This window comes from Danio aesculapii, chromosome 7 (genome assembly GCF_903798145.1).
Source record: "Danio aesculapii chromosome 7, fDanAes4.1, whole genome shotgun sequence".
NCBI classification, from domain to species: domain Eukaryota; kingdom Metazoa; phylum Chordata; class Actinopteri; order Cypriniformes; family Danionidae; genus Danio; species Danio aesculapii.
The window spans coordinates 22,705,582-22,724,617 of NC_079441.1; the positions used below are offsets into that span (position 1 = coordinate 22,705,582).

Genomic DNA, 19,036 nt, shown 5'->3' on the forward strand with positions numbered 1-19,036 from the left:
GAAAGTTTTTCAGCTTTATTTAAAATATCCTCTGTGTTCAACAGAAGAAAGAAACTCAAAAAGGTTTGGAACAAGTCAAGGGTGTGTAAATGCTGAGTACATTTTAATGTTTGGGTGAACTGTCTCTTAAATAATTTTTTCTATTGTCTTATCTAAGCTGATAAGGCTGGTAATGTGTTTTGCAGCCAAACCCATTTAGTGAGCCAGTTCTTGGTCAAACTAGTTTCACAGGTTTATCAGTATACTGGTATTTATGAATTATTTGCAGAATGCTGTTTGGAATGGTTCATATATGTGTTTTATGCCAACTAGGTACAAAGAAATGATACAACACTGTCCATTGGGCTGGAACAAGCTTGATCAAGTTTGCTCATGTACTGTTCATTTTTCTTATACATGCAGCGTCTCCCCTGTCAGATGATAATACAGTCCTGATGCCTGTTCTAGAGAGAAATTGGAAGATAGAGTGTGCAGCATCCCCTAGCAGTAATGCAATGCAGCACAGCATCCAGCCCCACTCTCAGGTAATGCAGAAGTACTGACTTCAGAACAGAAGAAGGTAGTCGTGGTTGTGCTGTATCATATTTTTTAGTTAAGCCTATTTTTGACTCCAATACCTCCTTTGCTTTTTTGCTTTTTTTTTTTTTTTTGCTGTTTTTCAGTTTATCTTTTTATTTTCATATGAATTTGCGATTCAAAGATCCCATCTTAAAATCCCATCTGTGAAATCTCTGCGAAGTGAAAAGAAAATGCAACACAGATATACCATAATCTTTAAAGGAGCAATAAACATGTAAATGATTGAGAATGAGGGTCACCATGTACTCAGAGTAGCACAGAGTGTTAATGATAGGAACGCTGTGTTGTGTTGTGGGGATTTAGAGAAAGAAGCATCAACCTGCATTTAAATTTGTACAGTTTCTTTGTAAAGAATAAAAAAGAGCTTTCCCCTGGGTTCTGAAATATAGAGCACCATACTGATGAAGAGCACACACACATACAATAAAAAATACAGCATTCTCTCACCTGCATGCTGACTTATCAAGATAAACAACTCTAAATTCTACACATTCTATTAATTGCATTAAAATTGTCTGGGCATTAATTATCTAGTGTGTAATAATGTTCTGACCCTTAGTGCTTGTATCTTTATTTGAACTCATTCCAAGGTGAAACAGCCTACTAATAAATAATGGAGATCTCTTACTGCAGATGTCTGTTACGTAAAGAATCAAAGAGGTCAGTTAGAGGGTGAGTACCACCCGATGAAGACTTGCAGTTCTTGAAGTCATTAAAGTGGGTGCATAAACCTGAAAACTGCTTTAGGAAGCTTTACTAGTGACAGCCTGAGGACTGGTGGACATTTTCTTATTAAAGCTTTTCTTAAGCTGATTTGTCTGGTTCTTACAGTCACACTCTGAAATGAAAGATTGTGAGGTTGTCTGTTGCTGATTCAAGCTTCCTGCTTGCATTTGTGAATATTTTCTTCACAAGTGAATAACAGCTATTAGTGTGAGGTTGAACTCGGATGCCTTTTTATTTCTTTTCCTGCATTTCTTTAACAAATGCAGGCTGTTGAGGTGACTTCATTTTCGAAGCATGCTGGGAGATGGGAACCACCTGGACTCTCTCAGAAAGCTATGTGCAAGAAGACATTCAGAAACGCAAGGTTTCCCACACAGCTCCTCCACCAGGTAAAAGTAAATGGCTCAATGCGGATGTTAAAACAACGAAAAGCTCCTCAGCCTATGGTCAAGAGGCAGAGACATCTTCTCAGACCCCAGAAAGTATCTAAGAATAAAAAAGGCAGAAAACTAAACAAATCCACCAAAACCTCAGATCCAAATCTGTCAGGATGCAAAGAAAGCAGCCAGATTCTTTCAGAAACAGATAGAAAAGAAGATGGAACCACAACAACCTCAAAAGGGGCCTTTAGTTTGATTTCTGACCCGATGGTTTGTGACACAGGCCGTGTTTCCCAAGAGAAGAGAGAATGTATTTTAGAGGAGACTGAAAAAGCAAAAGCATTCGTTGTTACCATGGTATATCAAGACGGCACCACACAATTGGACCCAGAACAGGTAAGTTTGCAGCAGTCAGTCACTAGATGATATTTTATTATATTAGCGCATAAAAGTATTGTGTCATTTTGGTAAATGTATCCACTATTATTCAAAGTCTGTTTTAGAATTATTTTTAAAATTCAGTTATTGAGTAAAGGCACATTAAATGGATACTGAAATTCCTTTAAATGTTGTATGAGTGATGCTGTATGTGAGATTAATGAGTTGGTCTGTTCATTGTCTCTTAAAGAAATTGTGTCCTCCAGTGTGTGGCCTGCTGGTCTTGCTGAAGAGTGAATTGAATTCAGAGAAACAACCAGAGAGAGTGCTGTACCTCAGACTAGAGCAGACACCAGCCTGGGCCCAACAAGACTTTACACAAAAGCAGGATGCCTATGCCAGGTGTGCTTGTATTTCTTTGGGCAAGAAACAAGAAAGAAACAGAGAGGTGTTTGACTAGTCTCTTTATTGAATCTAGGGTTGCAAAGAGGCAGCAAATTTCCATGAGAGCTTCGTCTCTGGAATTTTGAAAAAAATTTCAAACTTTACTGAAATTCATGGGAATTTAGAGGAAAGTATATAAACTATATACACAAACTTAACTTCAACATTTTGTTAAATTTTTGTTGTTTTTTGTTCGTAAGCTGACATGCACACAAACTAATAAATATTATAAATATATGACATTTAATTGTTAGTGGAACTTTTAATACATTCACTGAGCAACACACAAGCATAAGTGATGAATGTAAGAAAACACATTCCCTTATGTTTGCTGTAAAATGATCAAATTCCCCACCCTTCCCCAAATAATATGAAACTTGAATTGATGTAGTGTTTGGGTTCAAATGTGGCTTCATTATTCTTGTAATATTCAAAACTTGGAAAGTGTAGAGGAATTCCCCCTTAAGTGACTTTTAGGGTGATTAGTGTGCGGGGATAGTATTTTCTTAGTGTGTGTGTTTTTCATCTAAATGTTTGCTCAGTCAGTGTATTTGTTTATACAATGGTAAATTTTATTGCACAGTAGCTTACTGCACAACTGTGGTTTGAGTTTATAAAACAAATTGATGTAATTTAAATTGAGAGATGGACATTTTTTAAATGATTTTGTGTGCAGGATTCAAGAAAATATTGGTTCATGGAGTGCTCGTGATTTGAGGAAAATACAGTGTACAGAATTGCATTAAATCTGTTTGTGTTAACCAAAATTATTTTTTCAATTACAATTAAGTACCCTGTCATAAGCAAACCTTCAATTTACCAAATTCACAGTTTATTCCCATATATTCCCAATAATTCCCAAGGAAGATTCCAGTTTTGAAAATTCACAGAATTTTGCAACCCTAATTGTATCTTTTTATCATGAATAGCATTAATTATTAGTTTTTCTTTAAATGGGTCTAATGTAACTGTAATGACTGTGTTATTTAGAGATGTTGTAGATGGTGTTCAGTGTGTATTTCTGTGTATCTTTATTTCTGTGTGTTTTAGGGAGATGCTGCTGAAGATAATGTGTGGCACAAAAACATTTGTGTGTTTTAAAGCTAAAGACCTGCTTCGAACAGTACTGAGACACTTCAGAGATCTGAGCTGGACCCAAGGTGACACACATGTGAACTTTGTTTAGAATTATTTCAATAGTGATCATGTTTGTTAAAGTATAATTCAAAAATTATCAAAAAAAAAGGAAGTTAATTCTGTTATTTTTGTGTCATACATTATAATATAATAATAATAATATAATAATTATATTTACTGTTCATTAATTAAACAAGCTAAACAAGCGATTTGTGATGTTTTGCGATCTCAAATAATGCTGTATTGACTTAAATGCAGCTTACACATATTCTAAATACTAGATCTAAATCCTCAAAAAATCCTTTTGTTATTCTGAAGCTTGGCTGGTTTGAAAGCTATCAAATAAGAAAAGAAAATCCCTACTACTCTAAATATTACACTGAAAGCATTATTATTAGTGTTTTAAGTAATATACTTTTAAGACCCCACCATATATTTTTAAGAGAGACTTTAACATTGAGTATGTTTAGATGGACACCAATAATCCGATTTTAGTACGATTAAGACAATGCTCTGATTAAGAGTCTACCATCTAAACAAAGATCTTTGATTAATTCGATTAAGGTCATAATAGAACTAAACAAATCAGATTAAGATGTGGAGTATGCTGATTTTAGGCACATTGAGGTGCAGTGCAGACATTTAAACACCTTAATTAAACTATTACCATCATGTAGGATTTTTCACTGCATTTTGAGACAGGATAGTCCAAACACACACCTGTGTTTGACACAATTCTCTGCACCTACCGAGTCAGTGAAGGACCACAGACACCTGTATTGTGAAATGCTGATGTTTTTCCCCAGACAGCATGCAATATCAAATTCCATTAAAACAACATTCTTCTAGCAGTTCATACTCTCATCCAATATCTCGTTTGTCACGGGGGGCATGCATGAAGTGTTCCTGAATGAAAATGAAAGTGCCAAACTGCAGTTAAAATCGACAAATTAAAAATGAAACACCCAAAATTACATGAAGCTTCGGAGAAAACGTGAATAGCGTGGTGAAACAGGATCATGAACATTCAAAAAGCAACTCATGTAAACACCTTAATCGTATTATTGTCTTATTCAGATTAAGGTAAGTAATTTGATTACTGATGTAAATGTAGTCATTGTTAAGTTTTCACATTTTAAGTATTGTGGATAATATTTGAACAAAATGTTGACTTGTAATTCTTGTTTCCTTGCAGTGTTGGGGTGTCAAGTGATGGATCCTCAAATTGCTGCATGGCTGTTAGATCCTGCCGACTCCTCATCCTGCTTTCAGACCCTGCTTTCCAAACACTACACTCATCAATTTACACCCACATCACTGCAACCTGTGCTTGGGCAAGCCAAGGTCACGATACACACAGTTCATTTTTTAATTCTGCCAAGACAAGGTTCTGACTGATGTATTGACCCTTTTACTATGTCATTGTCTCTCTCATTTTTGCTTTAACAGGTGACTCAACTGATCTCAAATTTGTCTCTCCTGCACAACCTTATGGAGGAACTGCATAACAAGCTTCATGTAATTTCATATGAGTGTTTTCTAAATGTAAATCATATATTAGGTGTCTAACTGTTTATTTAGAGTTTCAACTTTCTGTCTCTCTGTAGACTCAAGGACTTTGGCAGCTCTATTCTGGCATAGAACAAAAGATGATTCCAGTTCTGGCAGGTCTGAACAGATTTTAGACATTTAAAAAGTGAATGAAGTGACATCAGAATCTCATGATACTGAGGTTTCCTCATGTATACATTTCATAATATAATCATAATGATTATATTTCCATTTTTACCTGAAACATTTCTTTTTCACCGTCACAGAATGTCATCATTGTGCACAGATGTCTATATTTATCACTTTCTTATTTTAGATCCTGCCACACATGATTTATACATGCATATTTAATCATGTTATACACGAGAGAGGCACTAGAATGTCTCTTTTAATGGATCTATTATTTTATCTATTGATTTGCAAGGTTCAGCTAATGCTTCAGTTCTCTAAATGAATCATCATTTGAGAAGTGAGCCATATATCACTGAGCTAATGAATTAGATTTGTTCATGCATTTACAATGAAGCCAATAACTTAGAAGTGCTGCATTAACATTGTTATTTCTCTTTGTTTCTCAGCAATGGAGAGCTATAAAATGCACGTGGACAAGGAGGCCTTGAAAAAGACTTCAGAGATGTTGGGGGTAAGAGTGTGTCTGTAAGAGAGAGATTCTGTAAGCAGTGATTTTTCTCAGGGTTATCTGCCCTGGGGGACAATACAGGGTCTGTTGTATGTGATTAATATTAATGGCTTTATCTGCCGCTGCTGGCATCTGCTTTTTCAGAAAGACCATTGCCCTCTCTTAAACTCTTCTTATATATATATTTTCTTTTCAAGAGTACACAGAGGCTTATTATTTTCTGTAGTGCTTGTCTATATTTGTTTCATAAGCTCTTGTAGTCTTTGTACATCCTCCTATTGTGTTATTCTGATTTTGTACATCCTTCTTAGCCTCCTCCAGTTCTCTTAGAAGAAAGGAAGGGATGAATTAATCTGTATCTTTCTCTGTGGGGGTCTCACTGTATCTTTTGCATTTGAAACTGTCGGAATATGCAGCAGCCTCCTTTTAACTAGGTCTTTCTCTCTTTCTTTCAGTCTAAGCTAAAGCAGTTAGAGCAAGAAGCCCACCAGGCTGCAGGTCAAAAGTTCTTGGTGTCCAGCAGTGCTCAGCTCAGACTGGTCAGTGTGTCAATTTAAACTCTCTGTCAAGAAAGCATTTCTAAGCATTATAGACATCAGTGATGTCCAAAGCAGTTTTTTTGTGTGACGCTGGTTCGTTACATCCTCTGTGGTGTGAATCTTCTTTATAGATCCTGTTTGAGAAGCTGCGTTTGCATGAACTTTGTAAGAACAAGAAGCTTCCCAAAACAGTCAAGCAGCAGCAGTCCACATCGGAGACCGCTGTAGGCACACATTTAATGACTTTATATAATGTGCAGATAAATGTGAGTTGTCATAAACATGTTATTTACATTTTATCTGCACTAATCTTTCAGTTTGTCATTTTCAGTAAATAATAATAGTGAAAATCTAATTTTGAGATTGTCAGATACACAGCATTAATACATTTAAATTGTGCAGTTTGCTCTTTTTATATTATTTATAGATGTTTTTATGAAAACATGACACCCAATAGTGTACATCATGTATATATGTTAACGAAATTATCTTAGTGTTATTAGCTGATACCAACTAGAACATGTACCAAAAGACTAGCAAACAATACAGCAATTATACAGCATCGTCAAATAAAATCTCAGCCAGACTAATGGAATAAGAAACAAAATAGAAAGACATGTAAAAAAGGAGAAAAAATAATTACAGATACATTTTTAGCATATACATTTAAGGAAGGGGCCCCATATTTTATCATACATTTTCTGTTTACGGAATCTAGAGAAACGTTTCAGCTTGAGGGCTGAAACCATTTCAACTAACCATTTAGAGGTGTCGTGGATTTCCACTCCATCAGAATCACTCTCTTGGCCAGCACCATGCCAAACATAAGGGAGAGTTGTTGATGTTTAGGCCAAGTTGGTCTGAACATCTAAACAATGCTAATTCCACATCAATTTTAATGTGCAATTCAAAAGCCTGGGAATAAAGTCTGAAAATACTTTTTCCAGAATTCAGATACTTCTGGACAGGACCAGAATATAATTGTTCATTTCTAAAAACAATGTAGATTTTGTGCCTTTCGATCGGGTTTTCTTTTATTTATTGTTTTTGCACTGTTATATAGCTATTACAACTACAGAAGCTGCATCCACTGCCCAAAATCATCCTGGAATACAGACAGATTCACAAAATCAAGACTACATTTGTGGATGGCATTTTGTCTTGTATGAGGAAGGTAAGGCATTCCACATGCACAGTTTTGTATATCAAATCATACACACTAGGTGGCAGCACAGGAGCATCATATGTGATTCAGTATTTTGACAATGTCATTTTAATTTTATTTTTTTTGGTTATTCCAGCGCACTAATGACTTTGCTCAGTGTATTTTAATATATTAGAAAAGGCTGTATCCATACTGCATTTTGTTGTTGCAAATTTAGCAGTTTTAACCCAAAATCTATTAAATTGTTCAGTATTTTACTGTTTTAAAACTTCCAATAAATATTTTATCTCTTATTTCTTTAAGAAGTTGTATTTAATTTCCTTATTTTTAAACAACTTGTGATTTTTGAATGTTCCTCAACAGAAATGCATTGGGCAAACAGCTAAATGATTATTGTTTATTAAGTTTTGTCTTTTTTCCCCCTGTTCTTAGACGTTCATTTCCTCAACGTGGAATCAGACAAGTACAGTGAGTGGCAGACTATCTGCTAAACATCCTGTGAGTGCTGCTTCATTCTGCTTTTAGCTCTCAATCATGTGCATGCTTGTTATTGATCCATCCTCCCTATTTCTGTACTTCGCTTTCCTTATAAGTATTTTTGATGCTTCCTTTCTTTAAGACACACTTTCAAATACCCACACACCCACTATTCTTCATGAAAAACAAAAATGACCCTTTGGGACTGGGTCACATTTTGAACAAAATAAGATCTGACACACAACCTTTGCTGCCCTATTATCCTGAGCCGTTTTCTGTAGTGTTGTGACAGATCGATAGCTCATCTCTAGGTCTGTCTCAAGGTCCAGCCTGCACTTGCTATACAAATGACAATTTTGTCCTGTTACAGGACACATACAAAGGGAACAATATCTGCTTCCTCCAGACGATTTTTCAATCCATTCTAGTCATTCTTTCTTTCTTTAGAATAATTGAAGTTGTCATTATTTTTATCTTCAAGGAATCCTTCACACGTCTCATATGTTTATAAATGACATCTATCACTTCACACTGAGTTCAGTCAAGTCAGGTTTAATCATCTGAGTATTATTCTTTAACTAGTACATTTAAAACATCCCTTTCCTCCAGTGAGCTAGCATGTAAATGAGCTTTATTAGCTGCTAAGACTAATTGAGAAAAACCATCAGCCGTTAATTGCAGTCTAGGGGAGATTAAGAGCATCCTGAGAGAGAAGCACTTGACATGATGTTGAATCATACTGAGCATACTGTGAAATTAAAGCTTAAAATCTCCTCCTCTGTTTCATTCAACTTTTTAATGCTTCTGTTTTTCTGTTCTAGCGGTTGAGATTAGTTTTATATGATGTCCTTAAACAGGAAAGCATGCCTTCATGCTTTTTCCTTTCATACTTTTCATGACTTTTTTTCCCCTTCAAAATCCTTCCTAAGCACGTCAGAACCTTTCTGACTATTTGTATTTAAGTAGGATTGGATTCTAATTTATTCATAGCTGGTTTGGGGCTGTATTGCAATGATACATGTTTGTAAAGCTTCTGTATTTGTGTTTTTTACATTTAATTTTTAACTACTTTTATATAATTCTAGATTAACTTTCAACATTACTTTATTCTTTTTGTGCGTTTTATATTTGTTTGTTTCAAAAGCTTGGCTCAGTAAGATTTATAAAACTTTTATTCACCAAGAATGAATTAAATATTTAAAAACTGGTATTTGTAGACACTTGAAGACACTTGTTCTTTGAGCTTTCAAATAATCCTCAAAAAAAGATCTTGACATTTGCTAAAATATTACAAAGCACAATGCTTCTTCGCCAAATCAGCATATTAGACTGATTTCTGAAGGGTCATGTGACTATGAAGACAATTCAGCTCGGCACACTCAAGAATAAGAAAATATCTTAAAATACAGAAACTTAAATTGTAATAATATTTCATAATATAATCATTTAAGCTGTTAAGAAACTTTCAAAACATAAACAAATCTTAAGAACTAATCAATAAACTAGTGTACATGTAGACCTTAAATGTAATTATTTTAATATTTGTGAGTGAAACTGGGACTGTTATGGACAAACAAACTTGTCTTCAGTCTAATATTTTCTGCTAGGGATGCTCCGATCGATCGGTCAAAGATCGGTATCAGCCGATAATCATATTTTGACTCGATCGGTACTCGCCAATCTGGCCGAACTAATGAAACAATCGCACAAAGATCTGTGTTTTTGACAATATGGCAAGTTCACTAAAAGCTGACTGAAATTTTTTCAGATAAAAAAAAACTTAATTACTATTTTGAACGTGAATATTTAAAATATAACTTCTTATAATATACGTATTGCCACAAACAGTATAGGCCTATTTCCTTTTAGGAAAGAAGTATTAAATTCCTAGGTGTGCATTTATACTTCTTATGCATCAAATATGTGCTCCAAACTTTTTCTTGATTGAGACATGTTGAATGCTTCTTTCATAATTTACAGTGTTTCCAAATTGCATTTTGTAATTTTCCTTGCCAATTTTTATATGTGTGTTTTTATTATTTTCAGTGGTGGTACATTCCCTTTAAAGACCCCTGATATATAATTTAATGAGCCGAAGTGAATCTGTTTCAGTTCTGCTGCAGAGGAGGCGACTGCCTTGTGCTGATATCTTTCTGTAACACACAAACACTTTTTTTCTTGGCTTTCACTTTGTTCTTACTCGTCCTTTGTCTTTGAACACACACACACACAAATCTGCCATCAACAAATGAAGCTAGCTGGCAGCAATTTTTTTCAGCTTTAATACACATTTGCCTAAGGCAATGCTTTTGCAGCCTTAGAAAAAAAAACAAGCCGCATTTAGATCAGAATCCCCCAAGTAATCTTGAACAGAAGACCAGACATCACTTATCCACCCAGAGACATACCCAGATACCCTTGACAATTACAGCCATGAATAACAGAATGAGGACAGACGTCTTTCTCTTCATCTTATTCATATTTCTTCTCGTCGTTCTCATTGGGTTTTTAATGTAGTTTGTCATCAGTTTTAAATACTATCCAAAGTCTTCTATCCACACATTAGACTACTGGTCCAGAGAGTCATCTGATTTACTATTCATCTGCATTATTCATTGTTTACTACAGCTGTCTCAAGGTGTTTCTGAAGTACAATTAGACCAAATCAAATAAACGCGAGAAACAAATTGTCTCCGTATGTTAAGAGCTTTCGGTTTCCATCAGATGAGTCAGTGTTATAGTGGGTGTTTCATCAGTGATGCATGGCTTTCCTCTAGTCATTTGAAGTTTGGCTGCACCAAAGCATCACAGAGCTTTGTATAATAACGCTGCTGCAGGGTGAGTGACTCAGTGTGTGTGAGCTGATTAATTAGATCTTACTATGACAAGCAGAGCAGACAGGATTGCATTTGTGTGTTAGAGAGAGAGAGTGTCAGAATCCTGTCAGCTGTTCACACAGATTGTATGAGTGTGTTTGTGTGATAACATGCACTTGTTATCTTGGGTCTCAACAGTAAGGATGGCTCCTGCTGTCTGACCAGTGGATTGAACTGGCATTTGCTTTTTCAGGCCAGTGCTATGTTGCTACAATTTGTTTTACATTAATTGAAATTGGAATGTTGTTAGCCAATATAAATGTTTTGTTAAAACTACTACAATTAGTTTGATGAACAAAACAATCTGTAATTTGTAGAACCTTATTGTTTGGTACTCCAGTCCTCACACATGCACACTGTGTACTTTGTTTTTATATCCTTAGCATACATATTCATAGGCAGAATGATTTTTATACTGCAATCAATCCTCTAAACTTAGCAAAAAAAAACAATTATCTTCCTTTTTTTTTTTTTTTTTAAAGAAACAGAAAAAAAGAAAAAATCTTTTTTATAGATTTTTTTTCTATTAATAGATTTTTTTTTTCTAACTAATGACCCCTCAGTGTCAATATTTGTGATTTATTGCCTTTGTGGGGACATTTGGTTCTCACAATGTAGGTTGAGCAAGTACACATGCACACTTGAGACCTGAGAATATTCTGTACTCAGCACAATACTGTCATCTCTCTGCACTGACTGCATTATGCATCAGGGAGATCTTTCTGGAGTGCTCTGTCAACATTTCATCAACACTTGCCATCAAGCTAGGTTAACTGGAGTCAGTTTCTGTGTTTGATAAGCGTTCTGTCTGAATAAGTTCATTGGATACCAAACCATGAGCTTTGGCCTGTAAACTGAGATGAACTCACTGTCTAATAAAAAAAAAAATCTGCCTCAAATCTTTCATTCTGTATGTTTTCTAAAAGCATCTTATTGAACTTATATGACTTTTCCAGTCATTCAGTCTTGTTCATCTCATATAAATGATAGTCATGTTCAGATGATCTGCCTCCAATGTTGAGTACAACAAACACATTGATTGAAAACGTCCTGCCTTTCATCTTTATTTATAGTTTCTTATACTCCAATGTAATTATAGATTTATCAATATTTTCTGAGTTTCATTTGTGTTGGTTAGTTCACTCAATTTTTTTTTTGCTCACTGTTTTGAGTTTCTTTCTTCTGTTTTGACCTTTGCATATGAACGGACGCAGCCATTGAAATCTTTTTTTGCTCGACTTGCACTCCTATTTACTTCCATTTGATTATTATTATTTTTTTTAGACGTTAACAACAGCTTGTTTTGCTGCTTGATGTTGCAATTTTCTATTATATTGTTCTCCTTTTATATATAGTCATTAACACTTATTTGTAGAGCAAGTAGTTTGACTGTTTTCTGCCTTTTAGTATTTTTATAATAATTATTTTATATTATTTGAAGAAAGTCTAAAGCTGGTAGCTGCTGACTTCTGTAGTTTTTTTCTTTGTTTGTTGATGGCTGCCATTTTTTCTAAATATCTTATTTTGTGAAAAATTCAACAAGGGAGTCTAACCAGTATTCAGGTATAGAAATGCAAAGAAAAGGCTTTGTCTCATTTCTAGTCCAAATATCTAAAAAATATTGGATCAAGTAAAAATACTGGTTTGTTTTTACCTTCTGAAGGAATAAGTCTTAGGAATAAAAGTTTTTTCTTAAAACAAGTAATTCTGTAAATGGGTTTCATAAACTAATCTTCTTTTTGCTTTGAAATGTAGATATTTGGACTAGAAACAAGATAAAAGATTTTTTTCTTTTTGAATGCAAAAAAAATGCAATTCATCTTTATTACACCTCCAAACATCATGATTTCTTCTGCCCAAATGTTTTAAAGGGCACCAATTTTACCCCTTTTTCAAGATTTAAGAGAAGTCTTTTGTGTCTCCAGAATGTGTCTGTAAAGTTTCAGCTGAAACACCCATGAGATTATTTATTATACCTTTTAGAATGTTGGAATGTGGAATTTTCAGCTCTGAACACAATGCAGCAGTTTTTGTGGCCTGTGCCTTTAATGTTAGTCAAAGTGTGCCTCAATCTCTGCCTTGGCTGCGTCAGATAAACAGCACAGTGACAGACATGAAGAAAGCAGATCTCGCGTAACATTTGTGAGAAATACTACACTAAGATTTTTAAGTACCAGAACACACACAGTGAACACGTGCACACAGATCGCACGTTTAATTGTTTACTGTTTTTGTGTGAATATCCGTTTTGTTTATGTACCAAATAAACCTGATTTAACGTCCATAAACCCGGATTGAAGCATCTTCTTTTATAATTGTTCTGACATGCGGCTGTAGTGATAAAGACGGTAAAATTGCTGTAATTCATTACAAACGTGCACTTAAAGAGTTTTAAAACTTGTAAAAGTCATTCTAGATCACATTTGATGATGACTGATGATCACAGCGAGCTGAACAAATCTTTTAATCCCAATTGCTTTGCGCACGTCCTGTCTTGTTAATATGATTATATGTGTTACTATAGAGATATGTCAGTACGTGGCTGCCAATTAATTCGGTGAGCGGGGAAGCCGCCCTTCTACGTTGCGGTAGGCCTCAAAATGGGAGGCATTTGTATCCTATTTTTGACATCAGGAAATTTAAAAAAAGAGACTTATTGTCTTTATATCACCCCAATAGGACTGTGGACACGCAATTCCTGCACACAGTTCTGTCTAAACAGCTCCCAAAAGAGGATTTTCATCATTGGTGCCCTTTAAACTCTCTTCAAATTTTCACAGTCACTGACCTTAAGAACACATGCAAATTAATCTTTCACTTTATTATGGTTAAACTTAGCAGTGACTCTACAAATAACATGTGTTCTGTAGCTCCTGGTCAACTACGATTAGGACTCAGCATTGCAGATCTTTTGATTTGGCTATTGTAGATGTACACATTGTGATATCGATGCTGAAACTATTGTGCAGCCCTACTTTGGAATACTCGAACATCTCCAATATGCAATTCCTTTCACAAATAGTACATTTCTTTGATTCATTATTTTGACAGATCTAAAGGTCCCCTGTGAATGGTGATTTTCCCACTCTGAAATCTGCAGCCAGATCTCCGTCTATATAATGTATTTGATGAGTCACTTCACAGAGAAAGATAAATGGGTCACGCGTCACATGTATTGTTTATGCATGTCTGTGTACCTTTTGCTTGAACACCTATTCATCTGTTTATCTTTCCACATTTATATTTTCTTGGCGAGCATACAAAAGGGAATCCTCAACAAAGCCTGAATGACTGCCCTAACAAAGCACTTATTCTGTTTATCCACTACAAACAAGTGCACATTCACTGAGCGTCAAGCTGAAACAAAAACAGCACCCAGCAAACCAGCCTCTACAAGCCAAAGTAGCCCATTAAAAGTCAATGAGATGTACGTCGACGTTATTATTTTCACAGTGCCTGGTTTGATGAGCTCTAAAACAACAACTGCTGCAGTTAATTGTTTTTATGCACGGGGCTCTGCTTCTGTGTTTAAGCTTTTGCCACACAGCGCGAACAGTAGCAGATGAGTAACAGCAGTGAGAGGAAAGGGCATGCGGCAACAATGTGCTAATGAGAGAGAAAGAAAAGGAGATCATCAGAGACATCTTACTGTCTTGTAGACTTTAGAAACATCTGTGCCTCAAAACATCATCAACTGACTTTTCTGCAGTTTTACTAAAACTGGGCCACAGGGAGGAATAGTTATATTCTAGTGATGTCCCAAAAACAGATGAGCTCAAAGTGATGACTCAGATGTGTAAAGACATTAAAACCTCAGAGACAATGACTAAACTATCCTCAAAGTCATTAATTGGTTAGAGTTTTCACTACAAGAGGAATAATTGCACAGTATTCATTCATTCGTTTTTCTTCGGCCTAGCCTCTTTATTCATCAGGGGTTGCCACAGCGGAATGAACCGCCAACTTATCCAGCATCTTTTACACAGCGGACACCTTTTGTCGGAATATTTAATCAATTCCATGCATGTTCGATAAAAAAGGCCAAGGGAGGTCTTTCTTCAAGGTATAACATATTAGCAATTCATTGGATACAAATGAACAATTCGATATACAGAATTGTTTCCTCAATGCAAGGCAAGAGTTACATTCAGGAGGTGCGCAACAGTTTTTATTTTCTGACTTCAACTTATATAGGCAGCTGATATTAACAGGTAGAGTTTAGTGAAATTCGTCACGTCAATCATTCTCCAGTCCTCCATTGGCCGCACCCATACATACGTCCTCTTTTTCTACGAATTCTCTGCACATTACAGAGCACAAGACTTCTCAACTTCAAATTCTGTGCTCACGGGAAGTTTCGCTGCAAAGCTCAAGTTAATTTTAGACTAGCTTCATCTGCAAAAATGCTTCATTAGTATGCAAAACATATCACACTCGAGAAGATGTTCAGTTAATATATCTCCTTTAAGCAATACAAATACAATTGTTTAATGGAAAGAAAAAGAAACAAAAATATGTTAAAAAAAGTCCACCTTCCAGCTGCAACCCAGTACTGTGAAACATCCATACACACTTATTCACACACATACACTACGGCAAATTAGCACTGTAGCTGTATATTGTACAGTGTGTGCTGGAGAACTCTACTGTATTTCCTACTCCGTCTCAGAAACAGCAGAGGCAGCATGTTTCGCTGTTGTCATGCCGACAGGGTGCCACTGTGGGATCTCGTCCAATGCCTTGGTGATTGAAGGGTTTGTTGCCACGGAAACTGCAGAAACACAGTACAGTAGGGGGTAATTTTACTTTGACTGATGCAAAATGGTGTTGCTCTGACAAATCCCCTGTACATTATGACCTTCTGGAACCTTAAATAGTAAATAGTTTTCACTCTTTGAAGATGTTCGAGGATCTCCTTAGTGATCCATGCTAACATTGCTCAATTAATTAATCGCCCGAATCTCTTTAACCTCTGAATCAATGTAACTGATTTTCCAGCCATTAATGACCCGCTGTTACCACTCCACCTCACTTTTCAACAGCTAATGCATGCATACGTACACAGACTCTGAGTCCACATTTATTCTTTCAGCTTCAACCCCCTGTTGGGTCAGTTAATGAGCATTCAGCACCCCCATGCGTAATAATGATCTTCTTTGTGGGCGTTGGTGTTTACTGCGGTAAAGTTGAGGTAGTTTCAGTCATGCAAAGCCTCCAGCAGATGGCAGCAGCCCTGAGCATTCGCTGAGAATTATTATGTTTAAACTGTGTCTTCTTCAGTAGATAAGCTTACAGTGCCAACAGCTGAATTCCCAGCAGAGCCACTAAGATGTCTATTCTTTCTCTTGCTTCATTGTCTCTCACTTTCATCTTTGCTTTAGTCTGTTCTTTCCTGAGCTTGTTTTAGCACAACCTCTCATGTTATTGCTGCATTGGGGTGAGCTGCAATATGCTTGTATCTTTTATTCATTTAAGTCACTGAGAATAAAAGCAGTTTTAACTTGCTCATTTGCACATCATCATATGTTGAGGTTGACAAACTTTATTTTGTGACATTATATTAAATATTAATCTGAAGTGAGAACATTTTTTATGTTTTTTTTTTTTTTTTTTTTTGCATTTTTTTTTTTTTTGCATTTTATAAAACTACAACAAAATATAGAAGAAAAAAATACAATACCATAATAATAAATATAAAACACAATACATGAAAACACTAATGAAAGTACAACAGAACAGTGGGCTGAATGCACATGAAAGCAAAATATAGTTTAGCTGGTCAGGTAATGCATAAATAAAAGTAATTATAAAGTAACATTGTTCTTAAATTACCAGAAAAATCCTGACTATAGTTTTATTGTCAAATAATATTTTTGGCACATTATTAAAAACATATGATTATGAGATTATGAATAGTGAATATCATTTACACTCTATCTTTAATTGCTATGTTATTGACAGTGGTTACTGGTTATGCTTGCATTTTTCAATGCATTGAGGTGTTCTAATATCTGTCTCCATGTTTTATCGAATATCTCCAATTTATCGTTATTGATAGATCTCAATCTCTCCAAAGCAAGCATGTTTACGACATCTCTATACCAAATATAGGGACAGATTCAGTTTTCCACATTCTCAAAATGACTCTTGACAATTACCATACCAAATAACATGGCTCGTATTTCATATTTATTAAACATCTCTAAGTTACTAAATATCCCAAGAACAGCTATGGTTCAAGTTTTTTTGGAGGGCTTTAGATAAACGTTCAAATATATTTTCCCCAAGTTCTTGTAATTTAAGACACAACCAGAACATTTATGTTAATGCTGGACTGCCACACACTGCAATGATTTTTGTCTTGTTTTTCAAATTAGACATCTAAAAATTCTTAAATAAAGAATAATTTTCCTAGACAAGCACAAAGTATAGTTTTTATTTTATTTTTAAGAAGTCAAACGTTATTTTTTTTTTTTCTTTAAAACAAAGAAAAATGTAATAAATTAAATAATCTGCTGGGCGTCACGGTGGCGCAGTGGGTAGCACGATCGCCTCACAACAAGACTGTCACTGTTTTGATCCCCAGCTGGGTCAGTGGGCATTTCATGGTGGAGTTTACATGTTCTCCTTGTGTTGGCGTGTGTTTTCTCCGCATGCTCTGGTTTGTCCCACAGTCCAAAGACATGCCGTACAGGTAAACTGATTAAGCTAAATTGGCCAAAGTGTATGTGTGTGAATGCAAGAGTTAAGGGTGTTTCCCAGCATTGGATTGCGGCTAGAAGAACATCCACTGCGTAAAACCTATGCTGGATAAGTTTGCAGTTCATTCCGCTGTGGCTACCACAGATTAATAAAGGGACTAAGCCGAAACGAAAATGAATGACTGAATGAATAAATAATCTTCTAGTGTGGTAAGTAAAAGAATCATGTTTTTTAATTGAAACAAGTTTATTTTACTTACCACAAGTTGTTTTAAGGTAAACCCCACTTAGTTTTGACTTATTTCTGAAAACATGAGACTTTTTTTTACTTGTCTACAAAATGCTTCTTGATTTAAGAATGTTTAGATATTTGGACTAGAAACAAGCCAAACCTCTATGCAAGAAAATAATTATACTGTGCTGAACAATTTAATTTTCTTTTTTGGTAAAAATTTAATTAGCTTTTTAGCTAAAACTGTGGAATAATTATTTTATTTAATACAAGAACAAGCATAAACTTTTATTGAAATAAACAAATACCACTTTTACAGCATTACCTTGAATTGTCTATGCATATGCACTTTTTATCAATTCAGGTTATTATTCATTTTGTCTCTCTTTTGGCAGTGAGGACGAATTAAATGATTTAATTTAGTGACAATTTTATTAAAAATAAAAAAGTACATAAAAATAATAATTAAACAAAAATTAAACATACTTTCCCCAACCAACCACCCATCTGTGCTATCCAATGGTAAAAGTAGGCACTAAAGGCATATAGTGAACATATTAATCACATGTTTGTAGAAAGGAAATAAAAGGGGACCACATTTTTTCAAATAATAAAATCTTGTCTATTAGGGTATACCTGATTTTTTTTTTTCCAGATGCAATGTTAACTCTGTCAGCCATAATTTAGGAGTTTCTTCCAAAACAAAATGATACGTTTTTTTTGCACAGATCAACCATATGAAGCAAACTTATGTTGTACCCATGTAAGTCTTAAAAATTCTTCGGATACTCCAAATATAATTTTTTTTTGTGATTTCATCAGAGATTCCTGTTTTGTTTTTCCTCAAAAAATCAAATATTCAACAAAAAATAGTTGCTCGTATTCAAAACTGACATTTTTAAAGCGCATTGCAACATTTAGCATTTAAAATAATCAACTGTCCTAAGGGAAAATACAGTTTTGACTAAATGTTGCGTCTTGGAAGAGGTGTGAGATTGTTACTTCCTGTCAGCAAACACATTTCAGACTGTTACAGTTACAAATTTCCATGTACCTTCAATATACATAAATTCAGGCCTTCCCCTATGTGATGCCTACACACACTTTCCCTCCTGCGTTTATAATTAAAGCGGACCTGACTCAACAGCTGCAGAGAACTGGAGGGCGGTGTCTCTGTGAGTGATGTGTATTGATTGTGTGTATGCGTGTGC

General features: G+C 35.2%; 1 protein-coding gene across 1 annotated transcript in view; it reads left to right on the plus strand.

Annotated features, from left to right (window-relative positions):
• Window positions 1-19,036, plus strand: part of poln (polymerase (DNA directed) nu) — a 59,822-nt gene that overhangs the window by 1,683 nt on the left and 39,103 nt on the right. Inside the window, exons 4-15 of the mRNA XM_056462803.1 lie at window positions 403-524; window positions 1,572-2,081; window positions 2,314-2,465; window positions 3,558-3,667; window positions 4,840-4,988; window positions 5,094-5,162; window positions 5,252-5,312; window positions 5,774-5,838; window positions 6,291-6,374; window positions 6,506-6,598; window positions 7,438-7,548; window positions 7,972-8,037. Of these exons, the coding sequence (XP_056318778.1) occupies window positions 403-524; window positions 1,572-2,081; window positions 2,314-2,465; window positions 3,558-3,667; window positions 4,840-4,988; window positions 5,094-5,162; window positions 5,252-5,312; window positions 5,774-5,838; window positions 6,291-6,374; window positions 6,506-6,598; window positions 7,438-7,548; window positions 7,972-8,037 (1,592 nt within the window). The remainder of the gene's footprint in view (window positions 1-402; window positions 525-1,571; window positions 2,082-2,313; window positions 2,466-3,557; window positions 3,668-4,839; window positions 4,989-5,093; window positions 5,163-5,251; window positions 5,313-5,773; window positions 5,839-6,290; window positions 6,375-6,505; window positions 6,599-7,437; window positions 7,549-7,971; window positions 8,038-19,036) is intronic.